General features: G+C 49.8%; 1 protein-coding gene across 6 annotated transcripts in view; it reads left to right on the top strand.

Annotated features, from left to right (window-relative positions):
* The window catches only part of DICER1 (dicer 1, ribonuclease III), a 69,614-nt gene extending 52,822 nt beyond the window's left edge, over positions 1-16,792 (top strand). For 4 of the 6 annotated variants that reach the window (XM_080671001.1, XM_080670999.1, XM_080670997.1 and 1 more), the window contains 6 exons: positions 2,624-2,779; positions 5,817-6,699; positions 8,567-8,835; positions 11,609-11,771; positions 11,861-11,936; positions 12,273-16,792. In XM_080671001.1, the coding sequence (XP_080527127.1) occupies positions 2,624-2,779; positions 5,817-6,699; positions 8,567-8,835; positions 11,609-11,771; positions 11,861-11,936; positions 12,273-12,438 (1,713 nt within the window). In that variant the 3' untranslated portion in view covers positions 12,439-16,792. Of the gene's footprint in view, positions 1-2,623; positions 2,780-5,816; positions 6,700-8,566; positions 8,836-11,608; positions 11,772-11,860; positions 11,937-12,272 lie in introns of those variants that run through there. The other 2 variants (XM_080671000.1, XM_080671002.1) reach the window with 2 other exon arrangements.
* Positions 16,793-19,069: the final 2,277 nt, after the last annotated feature.

Genomic DNA, 19,069 nt, shown 5'->3' with positions numbered 1-19,069 from the left:
GAAAGAGCAGCACCTCTCCCGGCTCAGTGACCCCGCGGAGGGAGATGGAGCTCGGGCTCTGAGTGAGCGGCGCCTGGTAAGACAAAGGGAGGGCATGTTCTTACTTTCAGTGTGGAGTCAAGATTTAAGGAAGAACAGTAATGAAGGTGAAATCTTCAATGATGATGAAGACAGGTGTCACAAGTCAGCGTGTGCCTGTTTGGCAGGTCACTGAGCTGCCGGTGAGCCTGGGCACTCAGCGAGGGGTGACCACTCGCGATCAGAGGAGGTGTTCGCGGAAGAGGTGTGTTCACTGTGCGTCCGCGAGGTGGACACATGGCAGAGCGTGTGGGCTCTCAGTGAGGCAGCGGTCAGAAGCGGGGGCATTCCTGAGAAAAGACCAGAAAAGGCAGTGGGTCGAAGCCGTCCTGTGGAAGGTCTTGGCCGCGAGGCGAGGGAATCTGCACTTGGAATGCGTAGGTCACTGTGGAATGTGGAAGGCACTTTTTGCCTGGGGGACTATGAATTTCGATAAAGCGGTGGTTTTAAATGATGGATCTGGTAGCGGAATGCAGTGTGAGTTGAAAAGCAGGACCGACCACGCTGAGCGATCCGTTGGCTTTGAAGTCTGAGCCTAAGCGGAAATGGATGTCTGGGGCAGTGCTGTTTCAGAGGAAGGAATCTTAGCCGACACTTAGGAAGTGCTTCCTCTAGCCAGACCCCGCTCTCTGCTTCCATCTCATCGATGAGGGTGCTGAGCAGCAGAGGTGAACTGCCTGAGGCCATGTGGCAGGTAGATGGCAGCCAGCTGCTGTGGAGCCCTCGCTCTTCACCATTGCACTGACCTGCCCCACCAGGCACCAGACTGGGTGTCTGACAGCCCGTCTCCCTTTTCACGGGCCCCTGGGGGGTAGTTAACCTTTTCACGAGCCCCTGGGAGGTAGTTAACGTCTCCATTTTGCAGATGAGAAAACTGCCCAGAGTTCAGCTCATGGAGGTCATCTCGCTGGGCCGGGGTAGTCAGGCGTTCGTCCGAGGCTGGAGCCCATGCCCTCCCTTCACCATCGTCTCTGCTGCATCCCAGCATAGTAGGGAGGCTGCAGTGATGACAACCACACACACACACACACACACACACACACACACAGGTTGGGGCGATAATGGTGCTGGTTGTGAGGTGGACAGAAATGTAGGAATCGGGGTTCAGGTGGGGTTTTTAGACCTCATGGTGTATGAAGTGGGATGTTCAGCTAACTGAGAATTCAGGGCTAAGATACGGTTTGGGGAATAGTCTTTGTATGAGTGATGGTTGAAGCTCTGAGGACGAGTGAGATTTCCCAGGAGTGGTTGGGAAACCGGAGGCTAAGAATGACTACCCTGTTCGGTAAGAAAGACATGATTTTATATTTCGAAAATTGATCCATTCATCTGCTCCGAGAGCTCTGACTCCTATCTCCCGCAGAAGTTCTCCTTCCGTTCGCCTTTTGTGAGACCTTCCAGGTGCTCAACCCCAGATAGGCCTGTCTCCTAACCAGGCTGCGCCCCTGTTCTTCACCTGGGCCCGACCCCAGGGCTCACCCACGGCAGGTGGGCTTCTCGGAGCACTCACCCATTTCTACTTGCTCAGTTCGGCTTGTCCCCCATTGCGCTCCAGGAGTCCTTACTTAGTTCTTCCTTCCTTTTCCCTCCTGCCAACTGTTCCTGTCGCCTTTGCGATTTCCATCCTCTCGGTGGCATCTGGATGCCGTGTCCTCATGCTGTGGAGGAGGAAACTGGCATTTATTTGAGCTGTCACACCGAGGCAGCTTGGGAGAGCCCTCAGCACGTGTTGGGTCAGTGGGCGCCTCTCCCTCCCGGCTGTTCCCCGCAGAGCCCGCTCCGGCCCTGCTGCCCTCGGCCTCTCCGGTGGGTGCTGGTCCCGTGGTGTTGCATTACGCGGAAGACGGCTCAGGAAGCGCTTACATAAAGAGAAACCAGTGTTTAGAAAACAAAAATGAGGTGACAGTTCTAGACCCTGGTTTCCAAGTAAAAATGAGACAGAACGGCAGTAATTTGAGGAGATGGAAGCCTTAGGGAAAACAGAAATGGGCTTTTATTGATGCAAATAAACATGGGAGTTGTTCTTTATTGCTTTTTGCTCTATTTTAAAATGATTGAACAATACTATCTTGAAATACCATTCAAAACAAAGGCCTGAGGCTGGGGAAAACATTCCCTTTGAAATGATTCGTGGCGCCGGTTCTGGCCTCGTGAAGTCATTGGAGCTCTTTCAGTGCCAGCTGCACTTGACTCCATTGAGAAGACTGACGTCTGGACTTCCTATGTGGGTTCTTTTTCAGAAATCTCAAAATCGGCAATTTGCATTTTATATCATCAGATTCTGCTTTCTACAGGTTCAAATTGAACTGTTTCTTCTGACTTTATAAGGAATTTGCATGTATATGTCCGTTTTTTCAGATCTGCATTTAGTACTCAGAAATACTCATCTAACAACACTAAAGGATATAGGACTTGATATTTCCCATCAGTCTTTATAATTGATGACCAGTTACAGTAACTTAGGTTCAAACACGTTAATGTGCCTCATATGAGCTACAGCAGCGATCATGCATAGTAAGTGTCTTGTAAACGTCTTCTGCCGAAGGTCAGCAACTGCAACCTGTACCGGCTCGGGAAAAAGAAGGGGCTGCCCAGCCGCATGGTGGTGTCCATATTTGATCCCCCCGTGAATTGGCTCCCTCCTGGTTATGTGGTGAATCAGGACAAAAGTAACGCAGACAAGTGGGAAAAGGATGACATGGTAAGCTTGTGGTGACTGGAGGGTTTATTTTTTGGTGAGGAGAGAAATTTATTTTTTTAATTTTTTGTTTCTTTTCCCTGGTATGTTTATAACAGAGTATATATTTGATATATTGACTTAATAGCTCTATAAATAGACTGTCTTTTCATTGGGTTTAGAAACAACGTTGCAGTTTTGATAGAAGACAATTTCTCTTCCTTTGTGCACGTTAGAAGGTTATCTAATTTAGTGTCCGAAAGAAGAAAAAGTAAAACCCTGTAACGTTTCACTTTACTGTTGGTGTTACAGTTTAGATCCCTACCTAGCTCTGTTCAGTTAAGTGACTGTTCAGTGACCTGTGATCTCTGGTCTGTGAAATCATAAGATTTCAGTGAGCTCTTGCCTTTTTGCAGCTCAGGGTTTGTGCAGGCTGCTGCTGCTTTTGTGCCCTAGAAGTAGTAAGTAAATAAACCACCGGACATCAAGGTTGCAGGTTTCTGGCAGTCCTTTAAAAGGTGCCTGGTTTCAGAAGCGGCTGCTTCCTGGTATCTTGTCTTGAAGGCCGCCAGAGGGCACCTGGGAGGCCTGGGCCTGGAGCTGGCCGAGCAGCCGGGCTTTGGCTGGGAAACTCCAGTGCCTCTGCCAGGGCAGCAGCGGCTCAGGCAGCCCAGCTCCCAGACAGGGACTGCGCTCCGACCGGTTCGCTGCGGCTCCCCTTACTCCCGGCGACAGCGAGCGTGCCGTTCTTTCCCAGGCCGCCGGCTAGCCGTTCGAGTGTTCCTTCTGACCTGCACGTCCCAGCTGTCTGTCTTCTCTGTTTCCGGGTCACACACGCTGTGACTCTGCCTACACTTTACCTCTGTATTGAGTGTGTTTTTAAGTCATGCAGTTTTTGACTTCTTATAGAAATTAAACTTATGTGGGAAGCATTAGGAGAATATTTTAATAAGAATTGGGTTAGAAAAAGCACATGTTATTAATTTAGAGATAGGTAGAACCTTAGGGGAGGGTATGTGCAGACTCTGAGAACTTTAGAGAAAATACTACATTTTTACACACATTATTCCGCAACAGTTACCCTGCTTTGTAAATACTGTTTTATAATATGATGGACTCTTTAAAAAAACCACAAATATAGAAGAATAAAGTTGATGTTGGCATGTCCTCTTGATTAAAAAAAGTTTTTTTTTAAGATATAGCACACAGTTCTTTTTCTTGACATTTTCAGATGGACTGGCACTTTGGTTCCTGGAGAACATTAAGAACACTGTTCCTACTGTCACCGAGCGGTTTATACTATTGCAGTGGGCCCTTGCGTGCTGTTGAAAGCCAGTGCTTGTTGCATTCTGTTGTACCTGCCTGCCCCTCAGCAGCTAGGTGGCAATAGCTGGCAATAGCTCAGGTAGACAGCGCACTGGGACTGTGGGAGGAGAGTTGCATGCTGGGCCTTTATTTTTAAAGAGCTTGAAGTGCTCTTGGGAGCCACTTAGCGAGGTAGAATCCCACTGTTCTGCAGAGAAACTGAAACCCAGAGGCTTAAAGGACTTGGCCCAAGGTCATACAGCTTCTTTGTGATAAAACCCAGTCCTTTGTTTCGATTTTTGCTTTTCTTGCACTCCACTAATTTTGGCTTATGTTAGCATCTCTATAAAAATATATATGGATGTTTTTAATTAAAAATTACTCAGTCTTGATTTTTTTTTAAATTGTAATTTGGCCCTTTCTTCTAAGGACCAAACAATTAGTCAAAAAAAAAAAAAAAAATCTCATGTTACCAGGAAAGTATAGGATTTTTAACAGGGAATAGTTCCTCGAGGTCTGCCATTGTAGTTTCTTTTAGGGTTCTTCCTTATTCTTGAAAAAGTTCTATAAACTTTTTTTTTTAATTTTAAAAAATACACATAGTTAAAGGTATATGGCTTGGCTCACAGCTCTTATTTCTTTTCAAACAATTACAGTTTGTATCTCTTTTGAGTCTGGCTTAAAATGAAAATATTTGCAGCATTTAAAAAGCGCTTGACAGAAAGTTTGAAAACCTTTCAGAACGCTCTGGAAGGTTGTCACTATCAAAATTGAAGCACAGCCTGCTGCCTCTCTCCCCAAAGTCAAGTCTTGATGTGTGTGGTTTTTCTTGTTTGTGGTTTTTTTTAAAAAAAATTTTATTACTCAACAGAAATTTGGCATCTTCCTAGCATTGCAAAAAAGTTACATCATTACTGAATCCTGGCCCATTATTAAGGTTGTCATTCACAAATAAGCTATTGCCAAAGAAATTGGAATTAGCAAAGATCCTCTGACAGAAATTGGATTGTTGTGTTTCATGTTAGTCTAAATTTTCTTCTATTTTTGTCAGTTATGCTATAATCAGTTACCCTGATTACTGTAGCTCAGTGGAGGGGAAAAGCATAATTCCTCAAATTCATAGCTTAGGTCAGTGATCACTTTGAGTTTTCAAAGTAAAGCAATTTAGTTTTACATTGTAGCAAATGTACTTTGATTTGAAGTAGAAATAGGGACAGACACTACATCATGAAACTTTTGCACATTTTTTAATGTTATAAAGATTTAAGAAATCTATCTGTTTTATGTTATACTCTTAATTGCAAAGATAATGCTTTTTCTGCGTCTGGAATTTAATTTTATTAATTTGAAAATCTTTTTGAAACTTGGTCAGCAAAATGGAAGATCTCTCTGGTTGGCATGTGAGTACTTTCAGTGTGTATTCTGCCGGAGTTAGAGTTCTCAGCTGAAGGTTTGCCTGGCGGCCATTAACTTTAACTTCATGCCATGTATGAAATCCTTAGCTGAAAGCTTCGTGCCGGATAAAGGTCATTTTATAACTCAGAAAATGAACATTCAAAGAACATGTTCTACTTTGTTTATATGATTAAATAACTTATTTTATGTTAATTGAAAACAAATGGCTGTGATTTTAAAGTTGCCTTTTAGTATTTGTGGTTGTCATTTGAAATTATCCATAACCCTTGCTTTTATTGAGTCTCAAACCTTTTAAAACCAGCGGCTATGTCTCCCTCCTGCCCCATTCCCCTCGTTGCAGACAAAGGACTGCATGTTGGCTAATGGCAAACTGGACGATGACTTTGAGGAGGACGAGGAGGAGGAGGGCCTGCTGTGGAGGGCCCCCAAGGAGGACGCCGACTACGAGGACGACTTCCTGGAGTACGACCAGGAGCACATCCAGTTCATCGACAACATGCTGATGGGATCGGGAGCTTTTGTCAAGAAAATCCCCCTCTCTCCTTTCTCAGCCGCCGACGCTGCGTATGAGTGGAAAATGCCCAAAAAGGCCTCCTTCGGTAGCATGCCGTTTGCAGCAGATTTTGAGGACTTTGACTATAGCTCTTGGGACGCAATGTGCTATCTGGACCCTAGCAAGGCTGTGGAGGAGGATGACTTCGTGGTCGGGTTCTGGAACCCGTCGGAGGACAGCGGCGGCGTTGACACGGGGAAGCAGTCCATCTCTTACGACTTGCACACGGAGCAGTGCATCGCCGACAAGAGCATCGCTGACTGCGTGGAGGCCCTGCTGGGCTGCTACCTGACCAGCTGCGGCGAGCGGGCGGCCCAGCTTTTCCTCTGCTCGCTGGGCCTGAAGGTGCTCCCAGCGATTAAAAGGGCCGAGCGCGAGAAGGCCCTGTGCCCGGCTCGGGAGAGTTCCAGCGGCCAACAAAGGAGCCTTTCAGCGAGCCGGCCGGCCTGCGCCGGCAGCCCCCGCGCCTCCGCGTGGAGGGACCTGGAGTACGGCTGCCTGAAGATCCCCCCGCGGTGCATGTTTGACCATCCAGACGCAGAGAAGACTCTGACGCACCTGATATCAGGATTTGAGAATTTTGAAGAGAAAATCAACTACAGATTCAAGAACAAGGCTTACCTTCTGCAGGCTTTTACACACGCCTCCTACCACTACAACACTATTACTGGTAAGGCGCCCGGCCCCGCGGCACTGCTCTGAAAACGCGCCCATGTGTTAATCGCGTTACTCTGGCCTCGTAAAGAAATGACCTACGCATGTTCAGACTTAGTGCTTAACATGTGTGTGTGGGGGAGGCAGGGGGAGGGAGCACCGGCCAGCGGGGAAGCCTGGCCTCTCCTCTCGGGGAGCAGGCGCTGCTCTTCGGGAGGAGGGGGGTGGCTCTGCTCTCCGTGCCCGCTCGCACATGTCCTGTCGTGTGCTGTGGGGTTCCGGGGAGCGGCCGCCTCGTGGCGTGCCTTTCCTGTCTTCGCCCGCCCGGGGGCTCTCTGCCGCTCAGGGCTGCTTGGGGCTGCTGATTTATGTGTGTGTTCTGGGTGTACTCGCACATCCTTTTATCATTCTTCCTGAACAAAAGAGGCCCCCTCTGCAGGCCTGTTTAAGTCTAAAGATGAATAGATGGTAGGGAACTGCTTCTCAGAGGCCTCATGCCCTTGCTCTGGCCGCCGGCGTCGGCGCTGTGCTCGCTCTTCTCCCTGCGTGTGGGCTCCCAGGCGTGGCCTGAGAGCAGGGTCGCCAGCCTTTCGGACCTCACGGGCCCCCGGTTGGCGCCGCTGCCTTAGCAGGAAGAACAGGCTCCTAACAGCTGACCCCGCTTCAGCCCGTGAAACAGCTCGGGTCTAAGTGTCGTTTCTGTATCACAGTAACAAGTGCTTGGCTCCAGACACCAAAGCGAAGCAGAGCTGGTGTAAGAAAAGAACGTAGATTAAGATGGTCTGAGAAACGTGCAGCCGGAGCGGGAAAGGGGTCCAGTCCGCTCTGAGAGATTGGGACATGAAAACCCGTTTTTCTTGGACAGCGTAACGAGGCCTGCTTTTCCACTGCCCGGTCCTGCCGGGAGGCCGGGCTCCATCCTGTCTCAGCCCCTCCCCTCCCTGGGGGAGGCCGGGGCAGATCATCTCATCTGTCCCTGCCTCAGTTTCCTCGGTTGAATGGACTCCTTGTAACTGAGAAAGCTGAGGTGCTGGTTAATATCGGTAACTTTTCACGTTTTGACTTTCAGCTGCTTTTGCTCAAGGTCTTGACTCACTTCCGCAACTTTTATTTCTCAAGCTCTTGGTTTGTGTAAAATTCAGCACTTTTTTAGTTGATCTTTTTCTTAGAGGAGGAGGAAAGGAGGTGGGGAGGGAGAGGGAGAGAAACATCCGATGTGAGAGTGAAACATCGACTAGCTGCCTCCTGCACTCCTTCCACCAGAGGTCGAGTTCGTAACCCGGGAATCAAACTGGCACAGGCCGACGCCCCACCAACTGAGCCCCCCCAACCAGGGCTCAGTGTCACCATTGCTAATCCCAGTGGAGAAGAGGGTCTCCTTATACTAACGGGCATCCTGTGTGACCGATGTGACCCAGCAGTGGCGAGGCGTGGTGCCACTCAGGACGTTCGCGTGAGTGAGCGTGTGCAGCGAGATACCTCGGTGGAGGCGTACACGCAGGGTTGGCCTCCGTAAGGGATGTGTGATCGGGACTTGAGGACGGTGCCCAGCACCTGCCTGCCCAGCTCGGTGCCAGAGGAAGGTTCAGTGATGACGGTGTCACCTGGAAAGGTTTTTCTAACAAGACGTTTGTCTTCGGGCCACTGAGAGGTCTTATGACCCCAGCGCGTATATAAGAAATGTGCTTAATTTGCCATTAAAACGCAGTGGCCAGAGGCTTCAGCAAGTGTGAGAGGTCAAGGGATGTTGTCCTGAGGAGCGTATGAATGAACCCAGCAAAACGTCTCTGGCGTGGCTCTGGGTCAGCCCCCCGCCCGTCACTCGGCAGAACCATGTCAGGGCGTTGCCCAGGCTCATGGCTCCCCTTTGGCTCCTCCCGCAGATTGTTACCAGCGCTTGGAGTTCCTGGGAGATGCGATTTTGGACTACCTCATAACCAAGCACCTTTACGAAGACCCGCGGCAGCACTCCCCGGGCGTCCTGACCGACCTGCGCTCCGCCCTGGTCAACAACACCATCTTTGCGTCCTTGGCCGTGAAGTACGACTACCACAAGTACTTCAAAGCCGTGTCCCCCGAGCTCTTCCAGGTCATCGACGTCTTTGTGCAGTTCCAGCTCGAGAAGAACGAAATGCAGGGCATGGACTCCGAGGTCAGTGCTGCCGAGCGTGTGCACGTCAGAGGTGCAGCCGCCCGCCCGCCGGGGTTCTGGGGAGTCAGGTCTCTGGCTCACAGCTGTGCAGAGGGACGGCCGCAGCCAGGCTGTGGTGCCCACACCGTGCGCTCCTGGGGAGAGCTGGGGTGGGCCGGAGTCCTCGGGGGGGCCTTTTAGGCATGGCCGCCCACGCCTGGGGCATGTGGCCATTCACGGGGAGAGGGAGCCCAGCGCAGTCCGGTGTGGCACCACTCCTGCCTACCCCCGCGGTGGCCTTCACCCAGTGCCCCCGCAGGGTTTCTCCTGTCTGCCTTGCTGTTCAAAATGGGTCCGAAATACTTGCTCAGACCTCAGGTCAGCAGCACAAACATTATTCTGCTCCTCCTGGAAATGGGAACATCTCAGTTAAAGACCAGACTTGTTTAACCATTGGGATTTGAGAGGCTTCTACTGTAAGTTCAGCCAGAGGTTCTTGGCGATGGAGCTGTTTGTGATGTTGTGACTCCTCTGCAGCTTTGCCGGGAAGGGTGTTGCTTAGGTGTTCCCAGCGTCCCGGGGTTGCTTGCCGCCACTCATCTGCGTCCCCGTGTGCCCAGGAGACTGCTCTCGTCCCTCCTCCTCCCTGTGCTGACTCCTCGGTTTTTCTTATTTTTGTAGATTTTTTATAAGGAGTTAAGGAACTTATTCATAAATTTCTCCGATCGCTGTTGTCATTGTTCTTTTTTGATTTGTTCCTTTTTAAATGTCAAACCATTGTTGGGGCGTTCGTGAGTTTCTGGGACTTCCTTGGAAGAGAAGGAAGTCCTGAGGACCAGCTGCAGGCAGGCAGGCAGGCTCTGGGCGGGCGGCACAGGCAGGCAGGCAGGCTCTGGGCGGGCGGGCGGGCGGCACAGGCAGGCAGGCAGGCTCTGGGCGGGCGGGCGGCACAGGCAGGCAGGGCAGCACAGGCAGGCAGGCAGGCAGGCTCTGGGCGGGCGGCACAGGCAGGCAGGCAGGCTCTGGGCGGGCGGCACAGGCAGGCAGGCAGGCAGGCTCTGGGCGGGCGGGCGGCACAGGCAGGCAGGCAGGCAGGCTCTGGGCGGGCGGCACAGGCAGGCAGGCAGGCTCTGGGCGGGCGGGCGGCACAGGCAGGCAGGCAGGCTCTGGGCGGGCGGCACAGGCAGGCAGGCAGGCAGGCTCTGGGTGGGCGGCACAGGCAGGCAGGCAGGCAGGCAGGCTCTGGGCGGGCGGGTGGGTGGCACGGGCTGGCAGCGGCTGATACAGGCTCTTTCCCCAGCGCGGCCTCGGGCAGTGTGAGGGCGAGCATGGAGCAGGGAGACTAGGACTGAGAACCATCTCGCAGTCAGCATACTTCTGGTCTCACCCTCACAAACACTGTAAGCTTAGGATTAGAGAAATTCCCCACATTTAAATGCTCTTTTGCATGACCAGGGGACATACTAGTTCTGTAATCTGCGTTCATTCCTTTCCCTCTCCTTTGTTTATGTAAACATGTATAGAAGTTACAAAGACTAACTGGAAATGGCGTGGTCTGGCTTTTCTAATTTACTGTTGGATCTTAAGAACCCTCTCCACTTTTTTGGGCCTCAGTTTCCTCATCTGTAAAGGGAGAGAATTAGAGTTTATATGTTTTAAAATTCCTTTCCGCCTCAAACCGTCATATATGAACAATAACTGTCTTCTTTTTCCAGTAGTCAGTATTACAATTTGTATATAGGACTTTGTTTCACTAAAAACTCTGTTTAGAAATTACTGTGCCCTCCTTTTAATTTCTCTCTCACAAGTAGTTTGTTTATTTTAGAAAACAAGCAAAACCAAAGTTAAAGTTACCCAAATACACAGCTTGAGAAATAGCCCAGATTAACTTTTTGGGGTGTATTATTGCCAGTGCATGCAGGTGTGAACGTGCATATAAAAGGGGTTATGCTATGCGTTGTCTTCCACACCCTCTTTTTTCACTGAACGTGGTGGTGACTGTCAGTAGCTGCGTGCCGGTCAGTACACGGCTGTCAGGGAGCGCATTTAGTCGTCCTTTGCAGCTGGGCATCTAAGCTGCTTTTAGTTAGGACTTTAATAAACATGGATGTGATAAATATGCTTATAGACCCAGTTACCTCCTTACGCTAATTCCCAGAGGTGGCATTGCTGTGTCAAACAATTGCGAACCTTTAAAAGGCTTTTGATACACGTGTGTGTTTTTATTCTGTGAAGTCGAATGCCTGCTGTTTGTCAGGTACTCTTTTACAGCAAACACGGATTAAGTGTTTCATAAAAACGAGCTTGGAGGAAACTATCTTCCAAATAGGGTTCCCCTGCCCGGAAAGCGGCCCCCGTCTTTCCCTCAGCAGCGTGCGACCTCCCCCGCTGGCCCCCAGCGCTGCCTCTGCCCCCCGCCGCTGGCAGCACCGCCCACGGAGGGGCAGTTCTTTGATGACGAATGAACTTGAAACATTTTAAATATACTTATTTATTGACGATTTCTAATTTTGTGTTAAAATTTTAGTTCTTAGTGAAAAAATAATCTTTTTTTCTTTGCTGGGTATAGACTATTAAAAGGGAGGGGATTTTTTTTTTTTTTGAGAAATTTGAAAACACTTCATTTTCAGGTTAGATACTGTTTGTGAAGAACCTAGTGCCAGCGGAGGCCTGCGGGGGATAGGGGTATCGTTACCTTTGTTAGCGATGGGTAAGAGTGCCAGCCAGGAAAGGAAGCCTGCCTCTGGACTGCCTTCTGGGCCTCCTGCTGACAAGTCACTTCTCTCTCCACCAGCTCAGGCGGTCCGAGGAGGATGAAGAGAAGGAGGAGGACATTGAGGTTCCCAAGGCCATGGGGGATATTTTTGAGTCACTTGCTGGTGCCATTTACATGGACAGTGGAATGTCGCTGGAGATGGTTTGGCAGGTGTACTACCCTATGATGCGGCCACTAATAGGTACTACGGCTCCCCTCCGCAGAAAGCAGAATCGAAGTTAAAAGCAACGTCAGGGTATTATTTACGTTGTTCTTTCACTTTGATTACAGAAAAATTTTCTGCAAATGTGCCCCGTTCCCCTGTGCGAGAACTGCTTGAAATGGAACCAGAAACCGCCAAATTTAGGTAAGCAAAAATGTGCATGGGAAAAATTAACTCACTTCAGATCCAGGGGGATGTTCTCAGAGATGCCGTAAATGAACGATTCCGAAAATATTTATGCTGGGCACGCTCTCCGCAGTTTCCTTGTAGCCTGATCGACTTCTCTTCTGTTTTCATAAAGTGACGCTGAATTAAAGAAGCAACGGCAGCCCGCCTGCCGCTGTGCGTGCGCCACAGTGCACGTTCCCCGGTGAGGCGTCAGCCTGTGCGGGCTCCCGGCCGAGAGCTCCCACTCCAGGCTGATTGACAGTCATAATAAATACTCTGACTTCTAACTCGTGCTGTTTGGCCTCGTTACAGCCCGGCGGAGAGGACCTACGATGGCAAGGTCAGAGTGACCGTGGAGGTGGTGGGGAAGGGAAAGTTCAAAGGCGTGGGCCGCAGCTACAGGATCGCCAAGTCCGCAGCGGCGAGAAGAGCCCTCCGCAGCCTCAAAGCCAACCAACCTCAGGTTCCCAGCAGCTGAAGCCCCTTTTTAAAGTTAAAAAACAGAAACGCAGAATAAGGTAGAAAATATTTAGATTGGAAAGGATGATTTAAAGTTGATACTGAGCGGAATGAGTCGAAGGCAGAATTTAAAGTTTGTTTGATAACAGGATAGATTACAGAATAAAACATTTAACATATGTATAAAAATTTTGGAACTAATTGTAGTTTTAGTTTTTTGCGCAAACACAATCTTGTCTTCTTTCCTCACTTCTGCTTTGTTTAAACCACAAGAGTGCTTTAATGATGACATTTAGCAAGCGTTCAGAACAATTACTGATGGTTTGTTTTGTTTTTAGTATAATTTCCTCACCTTTGCTTAGTGTTAGGAGGCCAGGGAGCTGAAAACTCACACAGTCCCTAGAGCAGTGGTCGGCAAACTGCGGCTCGCGAGCCACATGCGGCTCTTTGGCCCCTTGAGTGTGGCTCTTCCACAAAATATCACGGCCTGGGCGAGTCTATTTTGAAGAAGTGGCGTTAGAAGAAGTTCAAGTTTAAAAAATTTGGCTCTCCAAAGAAATCTCAATCGTTGTCCTGTTGACATTTGGCTCTGTGACTAATGAGTTTGCCGACACTGCCCTAGAGTGATGCTAGAGTCCTCGTGCACCTCCGTCTTCGGAATTGCCAGCCCTCACTGGGGAGCCCGAGAGGACGCTGCGAGGCAGGGAAGTGTGCCCGTGTCGCCTCGGTGCCCACGAGCTGCGTGAAGATGGTGTTCCCAGCGCTATTGCACTTAGAGTGAGGGACAGATGTTAATGGCTGGCAAGCTGGTGAATCCCGTGTCAGTTTTCTCGAGCCACGGTGACAAAGGTTCTTGCCTTAAAAGTAACGTCCTCATGGATACTCTTTAATTTCTGACCCGGTTTGGGACACACCGGTCTCACATTCCCTGCATTTTATTGTGCATTAGATGTTGAGACTGTGGGATTCACAACCCACTAGTGTAGTTGTAACTTAAAACAGGAGATTCGGATTTCTGGCACGTGTATACTGAAGACATTTCAAAAACCAGAATCTGTAGACTGGATTTTTTAAAAACACCATAATAAAAACGATCTTTGGCTAACGACCCAGTTTTACTAAAAAACCTCCTGCTAGGTAGTCCCACCGATAGAAATTGTTTGTGGCCAACAAGTTTGCCCTGTAGGCTGTTTCTCTCACAAAATAAACTTTAGACATATCACACCTAAGATATGCTGCAGATTTTATAACTCATTGGTCACCCAGCACCTTCCCCTTTAGCCTTCTCCGTGAGTGTCTGCTGCGCTGTCCACCACGCTGCGTGTCCTCCACCACCAAAGCTGTGCTGGCTGCGGGAGTTTAGGGTGAGGCAAACTGCCGCAATGGTGATGCACCCGAGATTTAGCGTGTTAATTTAGGGCAACTAGCTCATTCTTTCTATCTCCGGAAAAGAACCAGAAAAAGACCTTTTAGGCATTTGCCTAAGTCTCTGTAATTAGACCGATAGGCACTCTTCACTTAAATAAATACCTCAGTTCTTGTTTTCTTCTGCATGCGTTTCCCCTGTTTGGTGCTATGTTTATGTATTATGCTTGAAATTTTAATTTTTTTGCACTGTACCTGTAATACCTCTTAATTTACCTTATAAAAGCTGTGGGTCGGTCGTGCACTCCCACCAACATACCAGTAGAGGTTTGCTGCAATTTGCCCCGTTCATTATGCTTGAAGGTTAAGAAAGCCGAGCAGAGGTGTCTGATGTTTTCCAGCACATCGTTCTGAACTTGATCTTCTTGCAGTGCTGCATTTCTGTTTAAATTGCAGTGGAATACTGTACCTCCCGCTGTCTGCACCCCTCCCAGAGCGATGCTCCGCGCGTGTTGGCCCGAGGCTGCCGCTTCACTTGCTCGGAGGCCTCAGAGGAGACACCCAGCCCCCAACCTTACTTGTTGTCCCCAATCTTACATTGGGATGGATCCAAATGATTAATTGTGTTTCTGAACAAATTAATTTGGGTGGCCTCATTTTTAAAATACGGAATTCTGATTCGGAACCTTAGATTTCTGTTTCGTTTTTAAAAAATCTTAACATGAGGTCTCGTGGCAAGTTAAAACCAAGCAATTCTTGAATTACAGAACTGTAACCGTGTCCGTGAACGAGGAAGGCTGGGTGTGGATTCTACTTGTGGGGGAGCTTCCTGATGAAGGAAGGCCCCTCACAAACCTCCGAGTAATGCAGCGACGACCCGCGGCCGGGCGCTGCGGGCTGTGCGTTGTCGAACGGCTAATCCCGGTGTCACGGCTCTGCCTCCGCACCAGCATCCGATTGCTTCACAGTTACAGTTCCCGCTGGGAGAAAATGCCTCAATATATTTTGTAACCTTAAGAAGAGTATTTTTTGTTAATACTTTATAAGTTCAGTCTTGGATATGATTAGGTCAGACATTCTCAGGGGTTCAAATTTCCCGCTACCATTCAAAACGTTTTACCAACAGCAAACTTTAGCTCTTTCTGTTTTTGTTGTTTTTTGCTGGAGAAAATGAGCTGATTTTAATTTGTGACTCCCACTTGGAAGCAGTCTCTGACCCCTGTTGCTCTGTTAGGAAAGAAAAGCTATGAGTTAGACGTGTGAAATGGTTATGAACGCTCTGTGCTGCTGATTCCAATGCTGTCACGTCCCCCGTGGAGCTTGTTGAAATGTTTCGCGCCCGTTAATTAAGGAAAAAGATCACTCTGCGTTGCCCCCCCCCCCGCCCCCACCCCGTCCCACCGTGTGTGCCATCCCTTCGTCCTGTGATGGCGGCGTGAGGCGGATGCGGCGTGAGCCTTCCTGCCTGCGGGCGCTGGGGAGGCCTGCGCGCCTGTCCTGACCGCAGCTGACGGCAGAGGCTCCCCAGGGCTGTGTGGAGGTCAGGTGGCGGGACCCTCATTGTAAACGTCCTGAACGTCTGTGTGTACCTTCAGCCGCCCTCACTGCGCTGCGCTTGTAGCCCGCCCCCGTGAGCACAGAGCATTGCACTTGGTACCATGCTTTACCTCATTTCAAGGAAATATGCTTAACCGAGAGCAAAGATGTGGTTTGGCCTTGCTGCTGTTTTGATTTGCCGCATTTGAAAGAGATAGTTCTGATGCCTGCAGTGTGTCATGTATACTTGCACAACTTCAATGGATCACTCTCGTCTGTGGCATTTTACTGTTTGTGAAAGTATGACAAAGATTTGTTAACTGAACTCTTAATTATGTTTAAAATGTTTGTTACTTTTTTCCTTTATATTATGTATGTGATTAAATGTAGAATGACCTCTAACACTCCTGTAATTTTTATTTTTGAACATACTAATACTTTATTTTCTTATTAGCGTGCCCTCAGAGAGATTCAGATTACCCGGCCTAAATCGCAAGAGACGTGGGCTCCTTTGGTTCTGCTGGTTCAGTTCATAAACCAGGGCGCCCCCCCAGCAGCCAGCCCTTCCGTGGGGACCTGGAGCCAGGCGGGGCTGCGGTCGGCAGAGGAATCCGGCTCCAGACCCACCGCCTTCAGTCCCGGGCCAGGGGTTTAAACTTTACATCTCTCTCTGTGAGGGGATCTAATCTTTCACACAGAATGCAACCCACCAGACTGAGACCTTGGTGTGTTATTTAAACTGCGTCTGGAATTACGTCGAGTCCTTAACCAGCTCTGTCGTCTGCAGAGGAGAGGCGCGCGCTGCGTTATCACCTAGACGGTTTGTTAGTTACATTTAAGTAGGTGTATTTCTCAACCACTGATTCCTTTTCAGGAGTTTAATTGTTTCCAAATGAATTCCTTTATTTTATATTGCACATGAAACGTTTTTAAGACACATTGAAGACCGAGATATTAAAGTGATCTTAAGAGTTGGAGACGCTGGCCAGGAGCGATGTCTAGGGAGCTTGCATTGAGACTCCGTATTTTCCACCAGCAGTGAAAATGGTCTCGCGAAACTGACTTGTAAATATATTTTAATCATTAACTGCTTTTTTTCTAGTCTATTTTTATTTGGACATCAACCAGACCGTTTAAGTTCTGTAGATGCGCTCAGAACCCCCTGCGGCAGCCGGTTGGTTACACAGCAGAACTGCGAAGGCGAACAAAAGTAACGTTTCCGGCGTCTCTGTTGTCAGTAGTGTGCAGGAAAATGACTAAAATCCAGTAAAACTAGCGTGTACTTTGATTGACAATAAAGTCTTGACCACCACGCGCTGCAGCTGTTTGTAAGGAACGTGACGTAACTGTTCACTCAGTCATCAGCAGAAGGCTGCCGTCTGCGCTCACGGCCACGGTTACCTCCCGTCCTGTTTTTTTTTGTAATAATTGTAGCCGAGTAAATCTCCAATAAAGTTATGGTCTGTTCACTGCGTGGCCTCTTATCTTTTTCTTTTCTCCATTTGATCGGCTCAAGTGGGCGCTACCTCAAGTAGTTGCAGCAGAAATGGTTTTTAACGTTTTAATTCCGCGGTCAGATGACAATGCACGCTTTAATATGATGACATTTTGTTTACCAAGCTCGGCTTCCCGTCTGCTTGTCGGGTTCTGTAGGAACAATTCTCTTTTTCAAGAGTTAGGTGATCCAGGGTGTTTTTCTGAAACGCTGCCACCGTGACTCTGGGCCCCAGGGCCGGGTTCTGATGGGGGATCTGACGTGTTCCTGCAGAGGACTGGCTTCTTCTGAAATCCGCTTCCGCTTTGCAGGGCCTTGCAAATTGTCGGTTGAGAAAGAACTTGACCCTTCCGGGCTCTGGCCCGCCTCCGTGCAGCCTCAGTAACCTGAGCGCTAGCAGAGAGGGCTTGGCTGTGGGAGCAAGATGGTGAGTGTAAGCTCCGTAGCAGAAAGTCTCAGCGTTCCTTTGTGAGAGCTTACATTAGTCCCTCCTCCCCTCCCTCACGTCCCTCACTGAAGGAGGAGGAGTGCGTGTTCCGCTCCTGGGGAATCTGGCTGAGCACTGCGTGCCTGTGTGTGTGTGTGTGTGGGGGGGGGGGGTGCTGCTGCCCAGTCCACTGGATAGTTCAGGCCAGGCTCAGCCACGGCCTTCCTGCCACCGCGACCCTGGGTCCCACGGCCAAGGACGGCCACACAGCCCGGCCAGGCGGACCAGGGTGCAGTCGTGATGTGCGTGAAAAGAATGCAGACGAAGGGAAGGTTTTTGTTTTAGCAGCTGCACAGCATGATGTGTGTGTGGAAGGGATGGTAGGTGCCCCTCGGCTGGCTCAGCTGTGAGCGGGCTGTGATCCGCGAAGGACCCGGAGCTGGGGGTGCACCAGTGTGTGTGCAGCACGCACGGCTTCCCAGCCTGCGAGGCAGTGTGTAGGCCATGCTTCTGTCTCTCTCATTCTTTTCTTGTGGTAAAATGCACATGAAGCTTACCATTTTAGCCATTTATAAGTATACTAGAGGCCCGGTGCATGAAAATTCATGCACTGGAGGGGGGTCCCTCAGCACAGCCTGCCCCCTCTCACAGTCCGGGAGCCCTCAGGGCGGGAGGCGACCCAGCGATCGGGGGAAGGTGACGCCCCATCACACCTCTGCTGCTGCCACTGCCGGCAGTGCAAGCCTCAGCCGGCCCTGGTTACCTGCGCCTCGGGTGGCCCTGGGTGGCTAGGCAGCCACCATCCAAGGCTTGCCTGTGCTTTGGGCTGGCCCTGGGCAGCTGTGGGGCTAAGGAGACTGGGGGACTCTGGAGGCAGGTGTGCCGGAGGGGCTGAGGAGACTGGGTGCCACCATCTTGTGTCTTTGGGTGCTGCCATCTTTGAGGGTGGGGCAGTCAATTAGCATATTCCCTCCTTATTGGCTGTGGGCGCTGCCATCTTTGAGGGTGGGGCAGTCAATTAGCATATTCCCTCCTTATTGGCCGTGGGTGCCGCCATCTTTGCGATGGTGTGAGGGTCAATTAGCATATTCTCTATTGATTAAATAGGATAGTTCGGGGCATTAAGTTCCTTAGTGTTGTTTTGTGACCATTACCACCATCGCTTTCCAGAACCTTTTCTCTATCCCAAACTGAAACACTGTCACCTAAACACTGCTCCCGGTGCCCCTCCCCCAGTCCCTGGCACCCACCCTCCACTCTCTGCCTCTGAATTTGACTATTCTAGGTCTTTCATTTACTGGAATCCGACAATATACGTCTTTGGGTGTCTGGCTTTTTTATTTCACTTCCCATGTGTCTACAGGCCCATGCATGTTGTAGCATGTCAGTGCTTCCTTTTCAGGGCTGAGCAATGTTCCCTGTCACCTCCTGTGGGATGGCTTCCCCTTTGGCTGGAGCGCGCGGTGCCGCCGTGAGCACGGGGGTGCACACGTCTGTGTGATTCCCTGCTGTCGCGGCTTCAGCGTCAGACCTGGAAGGGGAATGACTGGATCACAGGGTGATTCTGTGTTTAGTATTTTGAGAAACTGCCATATTGCTTAACACGGTGGCTGTGCCATTTTACATTTTTGCCAGCAGTGCACACAGGTTCCCATTCACCACATCCTCACCCACGCGTGTTTTCTTGTCGACAGCTTCTCTTGATAATAGCTATCCTCATGGGGGCGAGGTGGCCTATTGCGGTGTGATTGGGATTTCCCTGCTTAACCGTGATGTTGAGCATTTTTTTCATGTGCTTGTTGGCCATTTATGTATCTGGGGAAATAC

The sequence above is a fragment of the Plecotus auritus genome (genome assembly GCF_963455305.1).
Source record: "Plecotus auritus genome assembly, chromosome: 1".
NCBI classification, from domain to species: Eukaryota; Metazoa; Chordata; class Mammalia; order Chiroptera; family Vespertilionidae; genus Plecotus; species Plecotus auritus.
The sequence above is the reverse complement of the archived record's forward strand: the minus strand, read 5'-3'. Positions and strand labels throughout refer to the sequence as shown.